Raw genomic sequence first — 15,923 nt, forward strand, 5'->3', positions numbered from 1 at the left:
GTGGGGATTCATAAATTTTATATTTTAATGTAGAATCATCTGGCACATTGATTGAGATGAATTGTGGTAAAGGTCCCAAGTCAGAAACCTAAGCCGCTTTTGTTTCCCATATTGGTAGATTGCTATTATTGCTGATTTAAAAATTTGGGCCGACCTATATTTTGTCGCAAAGTTAATTGCTGGGGATAGTTATGATCAGTGCTGGTAAAGGAGCAATGTTGAAGTGTTGGCTCTCCCACTTGCACGTTTGGATATGAAGGGATCCTCTTTCTCAGTGACACTGCTCTGGTTTGGTTAGGTGTTAAGATTGCTGCTGCAGGGCAGAGCCATAGCAATTGTATGCTCAAATCATCACTTGGAAGCGAGGTGGTGTGCTTGGCGGAGGTGTATTTCGATTCAGTCTTACATGGTGTGCACAGGACATGATTTTCCCTTGTTATACCGCATCCATCATAAAAGTAATTCTCATTCTCTGGGAAAAATAGATTTATTGATCGTACAAATGCTTAAAAGTCTTCAAAATACTCTCCCCCTGAAGCAATACACTTGTGGAGACGTGTCTGCCACTCGTGGAAGGCACCCTGGAACTCCTTAACGGGAATGCCTCTCAGGAACTTAAAGTAACATGCTTTTGGATGTTTTCCACGGTCTCCAAATACTTACCTTTCAGCTCTCTCTTCATTCGGGGAATGCAAAAAAAGTCGTATGGAGCCAAATCGGGACTACAGCAGCTGGGGGACCATTCAGGTGGTGCTCTGGGGCAGGAAATGGTAACAATGAAGGACGTGTGGCTGGGCACTGCATTTTGTTACAAAGTCGAAAAACAAACTTGATGTGGAGGCACGTCTTTCGACTCAGACTGTTCAGTATAATTGTTGGTTTCCGGGGTAACTTTATGGAATTGAAAAAATCATATGGAAACGAAAAAAATAGTAACTTTGAGATTCCACAGAAAATTTATTACGACACGACCCGGATTTTGACGTTCAACGAGCCACCTGGGGTTTGGCGTTTAACCTGAAGAACAACATTAAACGTCAAAACCTGGATCATATCATAATAAATTTACTGTGGAATCACAAAGTCACTATTTTTTATTTCCACACTGTTCAGAGCAAACTGGCAACCGGTTGTGTTGGAAGGGCAAACCCCCTACCACATTTCCCAACCAGTTTAACCGTGCTGCCATGGATTGTTACATCGCAATAAAAGCATGTGCAATACCTCCAAAATGGATGATGTGTATAGCATTTAGCATTAAAAGACTGCATCTCTCATTGCAGTTTATCCCGTAAAATGTTGATTTATCATTTACAATGAGGGAACAGTAAAACTTGGGGAAATTGTGGCATTTGAGGGAGCAAATGGGCTTTTCAAAATGGGGAAATTAAGTTGCAAAGCTGTTGGCTGGATGCATGTTGAGATGCCAATGGCTACAAAGTGCGAGTGCCACAAAAGATGCAGGCCGTCCTGGACATATCCACTGGAAGTTGAAAGCCATCAAACTTGCAGCATCAGCACTGACGGCATCTTTTTGATTTTGAATGTTGCTGGAGAAATTGGCACCTCAGATTTTCTTCCTTTGCAGAAATTTGGACCCTTCCATTTTGATCTTCCAATATCATGAGCATGTCATTCCTCTATTTCTTTATGTCACGATTTAATACTCCAATTAGGTATTTCCCTCAATTGAATATCTCCCCTCGACCACCTCCCCCTTAGTCATGGACGCAGGCATAACACAACACCGGCATAAGCTGTAGTGGATTAGTCGTGCCATTTACTGAGCACAGCCACCTTACTATGGCATGTCTGTTATTTCATAAATGAGCCAAAGTCAAAGCAGCATTGGCCTCTGGGAATGATCATGGAATCCATGATGACGGGTGAAACAAGGCAGTGAAATAGATATATGCCTGATGATGCTGTAGCAGGTATAACTTAGGTCATAAAACCATAAATGCAGTAATCGAGCCAGAGGTCGGTTTGGTAGGTGATGGTAGGGTTCACCCAGTACTATGCCAAATGGCGTGTGAAATTCACACATCAGGGTAGGTGGGGCCAGTTCCTTTCCCTGTGCCGGTTATGGTTTCCCAGGAAGATCTGGTACCCGAAAAATAGACATCTTGGGTGGAGATGAGGGTGCCCGGACTGGTGTGCCTGGGAATCAAACTGAGCCCACCGGACAGCGGTCCAACACTCTACCCCCTAGACTACCACGACCCTTCACCTAGGTCATAATAAACAGTTATATAGTTGTGCATAGTCATATTCCCAAGGGGTTGTAAACAGAGATTTTTTTCTCTCTGAAAAATTCAATTTACAAAATCAATATGTAATAGGATAATATAATAAACTTCTTTATTCCTTTTCAGCTTTGCCTTGTTTCTCTGGCTCTGTTTGAGACCTTGGTGGATTTGAATTGCGAGGATGTCATGCTGGAGCTGATCCTCCGCTACCTCATCCCCTGCTCCCACGTGATGCTGTCCCAGCGGAGGAGGGTGTGCGACATGAGCACCTACAACCTGGGTGCCCTCAAGCTCCTCTCGCTCTCCCCTGCGTGCTGCCTCTCCTCAGCCAGGGTGCCGCCTGGCTCGCACCCCTCCCTGCAGGCGCTCCCGCCCCCACGTGACGCTCTCGCGGCCCTTTCCAATCCTGCCCACTCACTCCCTCCAGCACTCACGCCCGTGAGCCAGCATCGACGAGCCATCTCGGGGTGCGAGCCCCACTTTGCTTCCCCCACCAAGACTGATTCGCTCTTTGGGAACTACGTGATGTACATCCTGGATGCCAAGCGGAACGTCGGTGACTGCACCAAGGCATGCCGCTGCTGGACGTACCGGTACGATGGCGATGACCCACCGTGCGATGCTCTGGACCAAATAAAGCGGCACTCTGGGCGAAACGGGTTGATGCACAGGACTTGTCGAATGGATGAGAAGTCCGTGGCGGAGGGGGTGAGTGAGGGTTTGGCGAAGCCCTTCCCGGACTCAGGGAATGTAGATTTGGGGGAGGGCGTGTTGAAACTGAAAGTGAGCGATAAGAGGATGAGCAAGGTGAGCGCGTGTGAGGAGGGCAAAGGGTTTTTCGCGGGCGATGGTGTTCTAGATGTTAGTCAGCAGTGGATGATGAAAGATGGCAGTCAGTTGTCGATGGGTGAAAGCAGTGGATATGAGAGCTTTCCCTTCAAGGAATCTAGGGAGAACACTCCTGAAAATGAACAGGAGGATATTCAGGAAAGGAGGAAGGCTGATTCGAGGCCAGTGGACTCGGGCTTCAGCCCCTGCTTCGGTGATGTGACCTCTTCTGGTGGTTCTAATCAACAATTTTCGAGAGAGGGTATCTATTTGGATGTGTATAACACCACTCCCAATATTGGTAAGTTCTTATCGTGTAAGTGTATTTTACAGATGCATGTTTAAGTTTGATCAGCTTGCAATCAGTATGAAGTCATACCATATGCAGGCATTCCCTGACTAATGATTGAGGTACATTGAGGAACCTAGGTCGTAAGGTGAATTGGTTGACAGAAGTGTTAGTCAGCAATATTGTGTGGGATGTTGTGAAAGATAATGGAAGGAATAGGAGTTTTTTTGGAACACGTTCACATTGATCAAGGAAACCCATGTCTTAATTACAAAACAAATTTGCAAATTATGAAACAGTAACTTAAAATGTCATTATGTAAAAATCATTTACAATTTTTCCTGAAGACCAGAGGAATTTAAAAAGTGTTTGTTCAAGCTTGGTCCTATTGAAACTCTGGCAAACTAGTTTATTCTTGTTGTCTTTTGTCAAAGGAATTAATTGTGTCACTCGGTCCAGCTCCTTATTACCTTGGATCATTATTTGTGCTGTACATCCATTTGGTGTACTTGGTGGGACATGATGAAAATATTTCGTTTTCATCACAACAAAAGAATGGCGCGTTTTGCAATGATCATGTAAGGGTTCACTCAAGTGCCAGGGTGACCCAAATTTTTCTTGGGAATAATTGCGCAAATAGATGATGTTGTATAGCTTAAATTATGGGGACATCCTGTAAGAATACAAGTCATAGATGGCTGCATTGGGTTTGTTTAGCCGCTGCTGGTTTGGGAAGTGTTTTCAATACTTGAAGTGATGTTACATTAGTGTACAAGAACAGCATCCATTTTCTCTACTTGACTGGTTTTATCACCCATTGTAATTCATTGTCAGTTTAGTGAAGCATTTAGTTGTTAATGTTAAACATTAGTATTTGTGGGTGTGACCATTGAAAGAAGGCCGAATGGCATGTGACTACAACCATGAGAAAGGCATTTACTTGGGCATTACTTGGTGGAAGTCTTCCTTGCTAAGCTTACGTGAATGAAGACGACCTTTGCTAGTTCGACTCGAATCTTTTATTTTTCATGGTCATTGTTTTGTCGCCAGACATCATCATCCAGGCACCCGATGATGTTGGACCAGCTGAACCAAAAAACATAGTTAGACAAGTAGAGCAGATTGTTGTGGAGGACCGTTGATTGGGTGTGAGTGATCTTGACTCCAAAGTTGGGAATCATTTCCATGGGAAATGTGATCTCTGCAATGAATGGAATACCATTCTTCAAGTACACATTTGAAGTGGGGAAGTGTGGGAATGGTGGAATCGTTTTCTTTTTCAATACATGTTCAAAATTCCATGGAGTGAAGTCTGGAGTAGTGTAGTTTATTGTATTTGTTTTTTTTGACAGAATGCAAGTTTTTAATTTGATTGTCGCCATTTACTTTCCAGGTCCTTTTATGGAAATACTGTTGAAGAAGTTGGAGGGGATGATGTTCAACAACTTGTACATAAACTTGCACTTGACAGGGCTCATCTCGAGGCTGGCCACGTACCCACAACCACTCCTCCATTCGTTCCTTCTGAATCACACCCTTATCTTCCAGCCTAGTATCCGCTCTCTGTTCCAGGTCAGTGTTCCCCTGATGCAATTTCATGGCTGTGGGTATCTCTGGTTGTTCTGCAGCATACGCGCTTATTTTTTTCAACAAATGAATGGCTACAGTAGTGATAATTACGTTTATTGGTTCCTAAAAGACAGTAATGGAATGTCTCACTTTGATTGCAAATATTCCTGCCAAACACAATACATTGTAATTAGAGTTTGAATACAAATGTTACAGTCACAAAGAAAACAGTGAACAGGAGCAATAACGTCTACATCTACTTAATACCCCACGAAGGTGAAGGTGTGTGTAAAATGACTGTTATTAAGGGGCAAGTGTTCCTGCATTGGTTTTAGAATTCATTTGTAAGCTGGAAACAAAGCAAGTTCCGCTCACAGCAGAGTATTTTAAAGGTGCACAGTTTTTTTAATAATGAACCCATTTTTATTTTGTGTAATGGATTATTTACAGCAAAAATCCAGCTTCTAGTTGTGGTCTGTTCATATGCTATGATTGTTTTGCCCAAATACGGATAAATCAAAGTCATCATCTTCTTTCTCTATGAGAAAGCTTCTTTGCCTAATGCAGTTCTTCTCCTTATGCCCTACTTTGACCATTTTCGTACGAAACTGGAGAGAGATCCACCTGCTTAAGTTTTTGCCCTCCTATTTTAACATTTAACTTAGCCTCTCTCTTTCTCACTAGCCGTCTTTGCCTTTGTTGTTTACATTTATTACTAGCTCACTTACTCACTAGCCGTTGTGCCTTTGTTATGTTGACATCTATTCTCATCCCATTCCTATTGCACTGACCTCTAATTCACTCTGCAACGTTTGCAAACCCTTGGCTGACTGGCAAACTAAAGATCATCTGCAAACCATGCCACACTTATCATATCCTCCACTTATGCTTTGAAAAGCACCGGTGATAGTGGGCATCCCTGCCGTACTCCTATTCTTAACACTGCTCATCTCGACTCTCCATCCACGTCTCCAGTTTTTTCCCTCACATTTAACATTTAACTTAGCCTTCATCTTTCCTCAATAACGCATTGCCTTAGTTTTTTTAATGTAATTATCCCATACATATCACCCTTAGGAGACACCACTAGGAACTTGTATTCAAGCAAGTATTATGTATATTAAATGAATTTGAGGCAATTCAAGATGAATTAATTATGTGTAAATTCAATTATTATCAATCGAATAAATTTAAAGAAACTCCGGGATTTGCCACAACAGTAACTTATGAAACGCTGTCACCCGCTAAGTGTGCTATAGAAATGCAACCATTTCAGAGGTAGTGGACCAAAAATGGTCCAGGTGAATGATTTTTACTCTCTGAAATTGTTGCATTGTAATGAAATGAAGTTTGAATTACCGTATTTTCCCATCGATAAAGCGCGCATCTAGAACTTTGTAGTTATCATGAATTTTTATAGATACCGTGCGCCCAGAGCTTCATAGTTATCTTGAACATGTATAGATGCTGCCGATCTGTATAAGTATATGCACATGAAAATTATATTTATTGTGCACAAAAATGCATCTATATCCATAACTAATAGATGGTGACGACCAATGAATACATGAAATCATAATTGCCTGTGGCTATATCTACCATAAGTAAACAGAAGATTAGAGCCAGGTGATTGGAATCAATTCCAAACAACAGAAGGATAAAAAAATAAAAAATATACAGCCTTAATGCTTTTTTCACTATGATTGGTAAGTCGAAACGAGACATAGGTTTGTGTGCCCTTTTATTTGCTGTATAAAGTAACTTTCAGTGGATCAAATCTTAAAAAAATAAAAGAATGAATGAAATAGAATTTCCTTGATTTGTTTGCTTTGTTAGTATCGCCGCTCAGCTGTTCTAGACTTCCTCCAAGTTCTATGAAAGTGCCTCCTGCATGGCGATTTTTTCAAACCTGAATCGAGTTAAGCTTTTGTAATCAAGAATTTTCTCAAGAAAATCACCCATAAGCTAGAAGCCATCAATTTCCCGAAAGAAAAGGGAAATCGCAAGGCTGCCAGGATGAATCTTAATTAATCCATTAATTAATCTTTCAAATCAAAGTTACGTTCTAGTTGGGAAAAGTGGATGATGTCTGGTATGAAAGACTACATGGAATCATGAAGGATTAAAAGAGTATCATAGGAAGAAATAAGCCGGAGGATCCTTGAAAGTTGGCATGGTGTCAGAGTGACTTGTGAAAGAAATTGATTCAAAAGAGCTTTAGACAATATTTCAACGCCTGTGCTAGAAGATGAGGAAGAGCTAACTTTGGAGAGTGAACTCGGTGATGGGCCAGAAGAGATAATAAATGCACTTAATTCAATAAATTGTGATTCAGGTGACGCGAATGTCTTGGATTCGAGTGATCTACGTATGCATGAAGTGCTATGTATTAGAATGAATGAAGAATAGAAATTATGTTTCTTCTTTTTCTCATGGATTTATGAGATGAAATAGCTGTAACAGTAGCGGATCTGTATAAAATAGATTGCAGTGAGAAAGGCATACTTCCAGACTAATTTGTTTTTGCGAGACCCTTCTTTTAATTATTGTGTAAATGTTTGTATTTTTCAAATTTCATTGAATAACGTGCATCGTCATTTTCTTTGATCGTCTGAACATATTTGTATAAGTAACACACATGTTATCAATGGGAAAATACGGGAACACAAATAATACATAATATATACCATATTGTTAATTACAAATACTATTCTTACAGCAGAAAGTAACTAACTATTATGTAGTATCTTCGGTGCATGGAGAATCTTTGGTGCATGTAAAGAAATCATTGATTTTGGTTTGCTTTTTCTTTTGGTTATGAATTCCACAACATTTAACCTCGCATTAGTTAAAATACTTAATGCATCATTATTGCCTTTCAAAATGCAGAAGTTCTTTAATTATTCAAATTGAAACTAAGCATCAGCATGTAATTTGGAAATCAATCGTTCAGCTTAAGGCTGAGGATCTACTCCATTTCTGATTTCAGCATCTTCTTCATCACCAGAAATTTTAATAATCTCTGCTTCATTCACCTCCTATGTATGCATATGATATCTCAGGAATCACACCGTAGATTTTATGCTATAGCAGGTTTTCCATTTCCTAGGAGAGCCTCCATTGACAATGCAATTGAACCCTGTACAATATGCAATATTTTGTTACTCTATCACTCCAAAATATTGAATCAAGAACTATAATCGAATGAGCTGCTCGTTGGCTGCTAATTGGCTAATAGTGGCTGCTTATTCTGTGCACGTAGCAGTAAATTACGAGTAGATCATGAATATTATGCCTGTGTTCTCACCCTTGTAATCCACAGAACTTAAAAATTAATGAAAGGGAGAATAAATTATTTAACATCCAATGTGTGGGCATATAGTTTTTATTTTCGTCAATTCTGATGACTGCTGACATAATAAATACGGGCAGCATTTGTCGAGAAATGTTGTCTATTATGGAATATTTATGTGACCCTTATGCTATTAAAACAGAATTTTACGGCATGAACATTTTCTTTTGCAGCACTTCAACAGAGCAAGGGAAGTACATCCGTATTCTTTATTGTCGCATACTTGATGAGAGACTGCTTTCCTTGAGTTGAGCTATTTCCTTGAGTTGATTGAGCATAAATTTCTAAAGCCTGAGCTTTTTAACAAGCCATCAAAATGGATTAATCCAGAGATCAGCTTGAGGCCGTCCCAGAATTTATTTAGTTATTATAATTACTTGTGCGTCATCTTGAGAATGTTCATAGCCGATTTTGGGTATCATCCTTTTTAAATAAGGAATTTCATATAATTCGCCTTAGTAGTCCCTCTGACTTTTTATTGAATATCCTGCTTTTAATTGGAAGCATTGTGGATTTTTTGCTCTGGCAAGTGGTCTCCCAAACTAACAAGTCCCGTTCGAACACAGCAGTGTGGTCCACTCCTGAGATACCTTCCCTCCTGAAGAGGTTTCATGCTAGGGCCAACGTTTTGTTAGGTAATGCCCTGAATGTGGATTGCTTCTCATTAACCCGATAGTTGAGTGTAAAAGAGCAACCTTGTCACCATTAATAATATATACTCAGCCTAATGCTGGTAAATCATTCCTTCAAATTGATGGGCATGTACTTACCTAATATAATGACGTTATTTTACAGGTTTTGGAGTCTTTGAAACACAAAATTGAGTCATACTTAAGCAAACAAGAGAATGTGAATGAGTTAATATTCCAAGCACAGCAATTTCTCATCAGCCGAGAAGAGAGGTTGGTTAATGTCAGGAAGCACATAGCTGAAACTCCTGCTGCCACGTCCAGACGCACATCTATACCTGAGCCGTTTTCCAGAGGTAAGAGCTTCCTGATGTCACTTCCAATGTTGAACGGATCATTCATCTAGTGTAAAGCATTGGATGAAATGAAGGGTTTGTAAGTGCCAACTTATGCGAGCGGTACTAGCGAGAAATGCGGGACAGGGTATTTTAGTTAAATGTATCGTTTTAGGAAATTCTGAAGTTGTTGTTTTCGATATCAATGTATGATTTTAATTGATTTGAATTAATTATTAATAATGCTATTGTTATGCTTCATTTGAAAAATTTATATTTATTTCAAAGTTATAAATTTGAAAAATATTTCTTTTGGCATCATTATTTTGACTTTTGGGCAAAATAGTGAAATAATTGTTTAAACATTTTATAATTAAACTGCTATTGATAAATTGAAGAAATGACAAAATAGAAACGAGGAAAAAAATAATAATAATAATATGTAAGGAATACCTAGCGAATGGCTTAACTTTTTGTCTGCCCCTACATAGTCCCACTTTATCTGATCGTACAGTCAGCCTCTTTTTAGGGCTTTTTCGTTACCATTTGGCAGTTCATTTAGCCCTCAAAGTGAACCTAACAAATGCTGTGCACACCTTTTTTTTACGCTGTATGCGCACTTATGGGACCATGTTTTACTTCTGGCCATGTTTTTCACCACAAACGACAATTTTCAGGATAATAGCAATCAATCCTATTGAGAATCTGCTACTGCGAATGACAAAATGCCTCTGCCTCACTCAAGCTTGGGGATATTGTGCCATGGGCGGCTGGGAACTGTTCGTTGAATGTTGGTTTTGTGTGTAAACAGATTCCATGGCCCGAGGGACTAAAAACAAATTGAAGAATGCTGTGGGATCTGCAGACTGTGCTGATGGCACATGCTTGGGACCCGGTATTTCAACATAACTAAGGGCATCAGCACTCCAAGTGTTACAGAGGTTACGTTGAGCCCTGGTGGTGGTGAAATTACATCAGTCATATCAATGATTATATCATCTTCTCCTCTTTCCCATATAACTCTTGGCTTTTTCCTCTGCATCACAATGTCAGAGTCATCTGAATCTGAATTCATATGGTCACTCAGACTCTCGCTCTCACCGTATTCCTCGGGATAATCGTCATCACTTAGCGATAACAAGTATTTCACCAGTTCTTCATCTACTATATCTTTCGGGGTCTTTTTAGTTGTCATTTCAAGTAACCAAAACGAAAACAAAATTAAAAACGTATGTATTAGTTTGGAATCACGCTTGATTCAATGGCATGCTCTCAAGGGCCCTGGCCCTGAGAGCATGCCATTGAATGAGAAAATGGCCCTGAACCTCAAAGCCAAAAGGGAACCAACTGTGCTCTTTGCATACTATCTGCAACGTAATTTCTATCCCAAGGCAGTAAAAGAAACATGCCCTATCATAAAGAGAAATGCTTACAATGCACCTTGTATATAGTAATATAGGGATTGGTTAACATGCATGTGACTTTTTATGCATAACTGAGATCACCTAACAAAACATTCATGCTTAAGCCATCCTTATGATGTGAACTTAATCGGTGTTAAAAATATTGTGCCTGTATGCTACATTTTGTGTAATGAGAAGTAAATTCACGTATTTTTTCATTGCTTACCCTGACATATTGTATCCTTAAAAATGGAATTCCACCCCATTTTCCATGCCCCCCCATTAGAAGTGAACACTGAAATTATTTATTTTCTTGTGGAGAGAAAATGTATCTAGACTAGCACGCTTCCTATGTTCTCAGTATTTTGGCCATCAATGGCTTGTGTTGTTAGAGTATATGTGCTTTCTATTCAGGCTGTGCAGATCAGCTCACTGGGGCACGACCAAGAACAAATGAGCACACTTGAATGGAACACCTCCTGTACTAATTATCCCTCCAAGTTGGTCGTGTTAAGTCTGCAGTTCAACGTTTGATTGAATGTACAAGTGGGCTTAACTCAATCTCCGAGTCTATGTTTTCCACAAACTATCTCTGGTCAATTGTTTTGTAGGAATTCACTTCCACTCGACATCCCAAACAATGCTCATCATTGGTATGGCCACGTTTTGATTCATTTGCCCAATTGTGAGCAAGAGTGCTTTGAACTTCATCCAACTCTACTTTGATATCTTTTGGTGTTAAGTCCTTCAAATAGGTGTGTTCATCTTCAAATGATACTCATTTCTTTTTTCCTTCTATTCTAAATCAACAACATTCTGTTGCTTCAAAAGTCTAAGAAAATGATGATGGATGTAGCTGAAACTTTGACAGCAGTTTTGTGAGAGAGGTTTATTAAAAGCAAACCTTTCCAAGTACTACCCGTCCTCTCTCTTGAATTTTATAAAGAGTTATTGAAAGATGCACGGATCATGATGTTTAGAGTCTTGCTTTCTGTGTATCTGTATTATATGTTTCATGTGCGTAGTGTAAATTTAATCTCCTATTGAATGGTTATAACCTCACTTACAGATATAAAAATGCAGTTCTGTATAACTTGTTTATTTCTAGTTTGCATGGCTGCTGCCTAATTAGGGTGATGCATCGTGCAAGTGGTGCGATGCCACTTTCCCATGACCTGCACATTACATTTAGCCTGCTGTTTAGGACTTGACCCTTCTGGAAGGCTCATGGGATTTCTGAATGGTAGTAAACAAGCAGGGTTTATTTTCAAATTGGCACAAAATAGCATCATGAGATGACCTTTCGTTGGCTTGTGGCAGGGTAATGCATTCGTCTCCACTGATATGTGCACTAATATAAATTTTCTTCTGCATCTTCTTCCAAGGAAGACCCTTCTTGTCAAAATTAAAAACCTATTGCAGCAGCAGGTGACCCTCAGAATCATAGAGAATATGTAGCCAGTGCGCAGATATTCTTGTCGCTCTCTTTGCTTCTATCTCCTTAATCTTAAAATCGTATGTGTGTGCTAGATTAGCCACACTCACTCCTCGTTTCCGTTTTGCAATAATTTTTACTTTTCATTTCTACTGTTATTTTTATTCCCATTTGGCTGTCTTCTTGCAGAATTTTCTTTGGGGGGCATTTTTAAAACTTTGCTCAAAAAAATGACTAATTATGTGTCTGAACACAAGGTTGGAGAAATCAAAAACGACACAAAGACGCTAGCGGAACAAGGGCTCAAGACAAACCTGAAGTTGGAGGTGCGCAATCATTCCAGGAATCCCCCTCTCCTCATCACTCATTATGCAAAAAGTCACAGGTTAACCGAGACATTTTCCGTTAAAATATTTTTCCCGGTTATGCGAATGATTTGCTATGCAAGGTGCCCATTAAGTGAGATTCCACTGTATATTCTTGTAAACAATTTCAGGTCTTCTCTTCAGGTTCAGTTGGCCCTTGACAGCTAACTACATGAACAGCAGCATGTAAAATTGTTTTTACTCTTAAATTCATCTTATTATTTTACGTATAAAAATCTTACAGGTGACGCAAAGCGTGAAAGTTTTTCATCCCGATTGTCATCTGTTTTCAAAAGAGCGACCGCGAGCACCAATTCTCATGAGAAGCTGCAGACCAATGCTGACGGTTCTGGCTATCGGTAAGATTTTCTATCCGACTAACAAATACTTTGGTGAAGGTAATTCAAACTCAAAAAGTTGCTGTGATCCATATTATTTGATTCATTTCAGCTACATCCATCGACTGTCTTGGGGTTCCTCAGAGTCTAAAGATGATAGGAAGGAGCTTTGGAATGTAGTTATGTCCGCTGTGATTTTGGATGAATGGCTGAAAGAATTGGCTGCAATAACACAGGAGCATTTTGTTATGAGCAGTTATCCTTTTAAAGATGTCTCTTAATATATCCTTGCCATATTAATAAATAGAATGAAGAAGTGGGTCTAATGGTTGTTGTTGTAACATAAAATGTTTAATGTGGATCAGAAAATTTAATTTATAACATTTAATAACCTTTTTTAAAAGGTAAGTAGTCTAGAATATAGACATGATCTCATGTGTAAAAAAAATATGTATTTATGTTGGTTACATCTCATTTGGTGACTCTCTATATCCCATTCAATTTTCTAAATAATTCTAGAGAAAAGCTCATTTTCCATTTCTGTTGGTGCATTTTCATTTGTGTATTTCTTAAAACCAGAATATTTGTGTTCATTTGGGAGGAACTGTGATTTTACCGAGTCAATAAGAGAAAATCCCAGTTCATTTCGTACTTTATATTGTTTTTACTAATTGCTGGTTGGACTTTTTTAGTGACTGAGCTGCTTTGAACCAAATTTTGGAAAAGTTACTCTCCTAACTCTTTGGGTATTGTCTTCCATGCCACATGGTCGTGTGTGCTATCAACCGTGAAATAACTCTGGGTTTTTTTTTAACCTTTACAAAGTGATAAAATAATGTATTTAGATCCGTGAAATAATATATGTTAGCACATAATTATGCACTACCATTGTGATTGTTGCTGCACTGTCGCCTTTATGTTGATGTTATAAGGGGTGGTCAGTAGTTTGATATGAGTTGTCGCTAAATGGGTATTTGTGGAATTTTAGCCTGTGAGCAGAAGTTATTGCGATTCATGTTGTAAGAGCCTTCACACTTTTCATTCGACTGGTTCAATGGACATGAATGAGCTGCATTCAAATTTATTTCCTTCCCAGAGTGCACACCAAAAAAAATAAATTAATTTATCTTATTGCTTAATGTTAAGAGGAAATCAAAAGAGTACCTACGTGGTTTGAACAAGATGAGCTGGGTTTAATGTAAGAATACTGATTAACATTATAGCTTCAGGCTAAAATGTCCCAGTTTTCAAAATGCAATTGGCTTTGCTTAGTGTGTTCGGGTATTTTTCTTGCTGGAAGATCACGTTAATGTTTCAATTGGACTCTTTTGTAGCTTTTTTTTAGATAATGCTTTTTGCTTTCATTTTTCGTGTTCAAAGCTCAGGTATTAACCCAGGAAAGTTTGAGACCACACCAGTGGGTGCGTTAATTGTATTATCATGTGTGTGTGTACATATATATATATTTCTATTGTTCCTTCGTTTGTGAAGGATGGTGATGATGAGCTCACCAATTCCTAATTAACTAATTTGTTGAAATTTTTCTTTAACCCAATATTATCTTGATGAACTACCATTTTTTTTTGGTAGTTCAAGGGTGCATTTTTTTGGAATAGTTTGAGAAACTAGCCAAACTTTTAACAGTGCAACATACTAATAGCTGGTTTTTAAAAAGTAGATAATTCGTTAAAACTTTGAAAGTTTATGGAAGTGTCTGTTCTTTTATATTTATAACTTTTGTATAAGCAAATATTTTGTTGGATCGACAAAGAAATAACTCTTGTTTGTGTTAGTTTCTTTTGTATCCTCGTAGCATAATTAGTTGGCACATATGTCATAAATGTCAGTGGCAACTACTGATGTCATCGGTAGGTTATTAAATTCAAGTGGAGTGGGAATGAAATAGGGTGCTATTTCATTTCGTCTGGTCCATTGCACTGTAGTTACATTAATCATTTTTCACTTTGAAATATATGAGGTAATGGTTGTCGCATGATTTCGTATTGAGGTTGATTATGTTATTGATAAATATTTGTGGTATGAAAATGGCTTGTGGGTGCATCTTTGAGGACTTTGGATAATATGTTATATTCTGATCATCTGCTTTGTTTTTCTTCCTTACTTGCAAAGAGAAATAAGTGTTGCAATAATTTTTGGACACCTACGCCATCTGATAACGTTTTTGTAAAAGTATCTAATCTTTTCCTCTGTATAGGTAGTGTCTGTACGTATTCTTTTAATTAATAATTTTATTCGTACTTTATGAGCACTAGCTTAAAAGGAATGATTATTACTCAGTTCAGAGTTTACCATCATATATTTCCATTGTGTTGGGAGTAAATGACAATCCTTCAAGCATGCCCAGTTTTTTGGGAAAATATTCATCCTGCCATTTTAATCCCTGCATCAGCCAATTGCTTAATTATGCTGTTAGACCTGTTTTTGCCTTATATGTACAAAATTTTCTACATCGAGAAATAATGTTAAATTAGAATTTGCAAGGTTGCAAATTGTGTTGTATAATATTTGAGGCTTTAGCTAGCTTAAGCCTTGTACTTACATATTTTTGGAAACATTTAATGAAAGTTTGAAATATTATTTGACAACATTTTACACTCGTGAACTTTTGTGTAGAGTGTAAAATAAATTTACACTTGTGCCAATTGGATGATGTGATGTACAAGGTTGTTTTCTAAAATAAACGTTGGCTTTATGAATGTTTATTATTATTACTGTAAATACCATGATGGCTGTTGGTCATGAAGATGGCTTGTTTAAATTGAGGTGGACTGATGGCAATACGTTATAGCTATAATCCCACCATCAATTTATTTTACATCATATGTGACCTTCCTGCTTCTACAAAATGCATACATTTTAAAACAATACTGATGGATAAGTGCATTTTCCACTTGCGGAATATACTGACAATTTGACTGAAGTGAAACTATTGCAGCATTTTTGATATAATAACATGCCGTGCGGTACTTAAAAAGGATTAATATTTTACATTTCACCAAGATATTGCTTTTATTCTTAATGAATATGTTTTGTCATAAAATATTCTTCAGGACTTAATAATATTAATTACTTTTGCTGCATAATTAATTTAGAATAACTTGAAATTACTT

The 15,923-nt window shown here is 38.3% G+C and overlaps 1 protein-coding gene across 2 annotated transcripts in view; it reads left to right on the forward strand.

Annotated features, from left to right (window-relative positions):
* Positions 1-15,503, forward strand: part of LOC139697563 (FHIP family protein GJ17503-like) — a 23,505-nt gene extending 8,002 nt beyond the window's left edge. For both annotated transcript variants that reach the window (XM_071596320.1, XM_071596321.1), the window contains 5 exons: positions 2,376-3,378; positions 4,760-4,938; positions 9,083-9,272; positions 12,699-12,813; positions 12,905-15,503. In XM_071596320.1, coding sequence (XP_071452421.1) covers positions 2,376-3,378; positions 4,760-4,938; positions 9,083-9,272; positions 12,699-12,813; positions 12,905-13,073 — 1,656 coding nt within the window. In that variant the 3' untranslated portion in view covers positions 13,074-15,503. The remainder of the gene's footprint in view (positions 1-2,375; positions 3,379-4,759; positions 4,939-9,082; positions 9,273-12,698; positions 12,814-12,904) is intronic.
* Positions 15,504-15,923: the final 420 nt, after the last annotated feature.

The sequence above is a fragment of the Hetaerina americana genome, unplaced genomic scaffold (assembly GCF_022747635.1).
Source record: "Hetaerina americana unplaced genomic scaffold, ioHetAmer1.1.p SCAF_8, whole genome shotgun sequence".
In the NCBI taxonomy this organism is placed as follows: domain Eukaryota; kingdom Metazoa; phylum Arthropoda; class Insecta; order Odonata; family Calopterygidae; genus Hetaerina; species Hetaerina americana.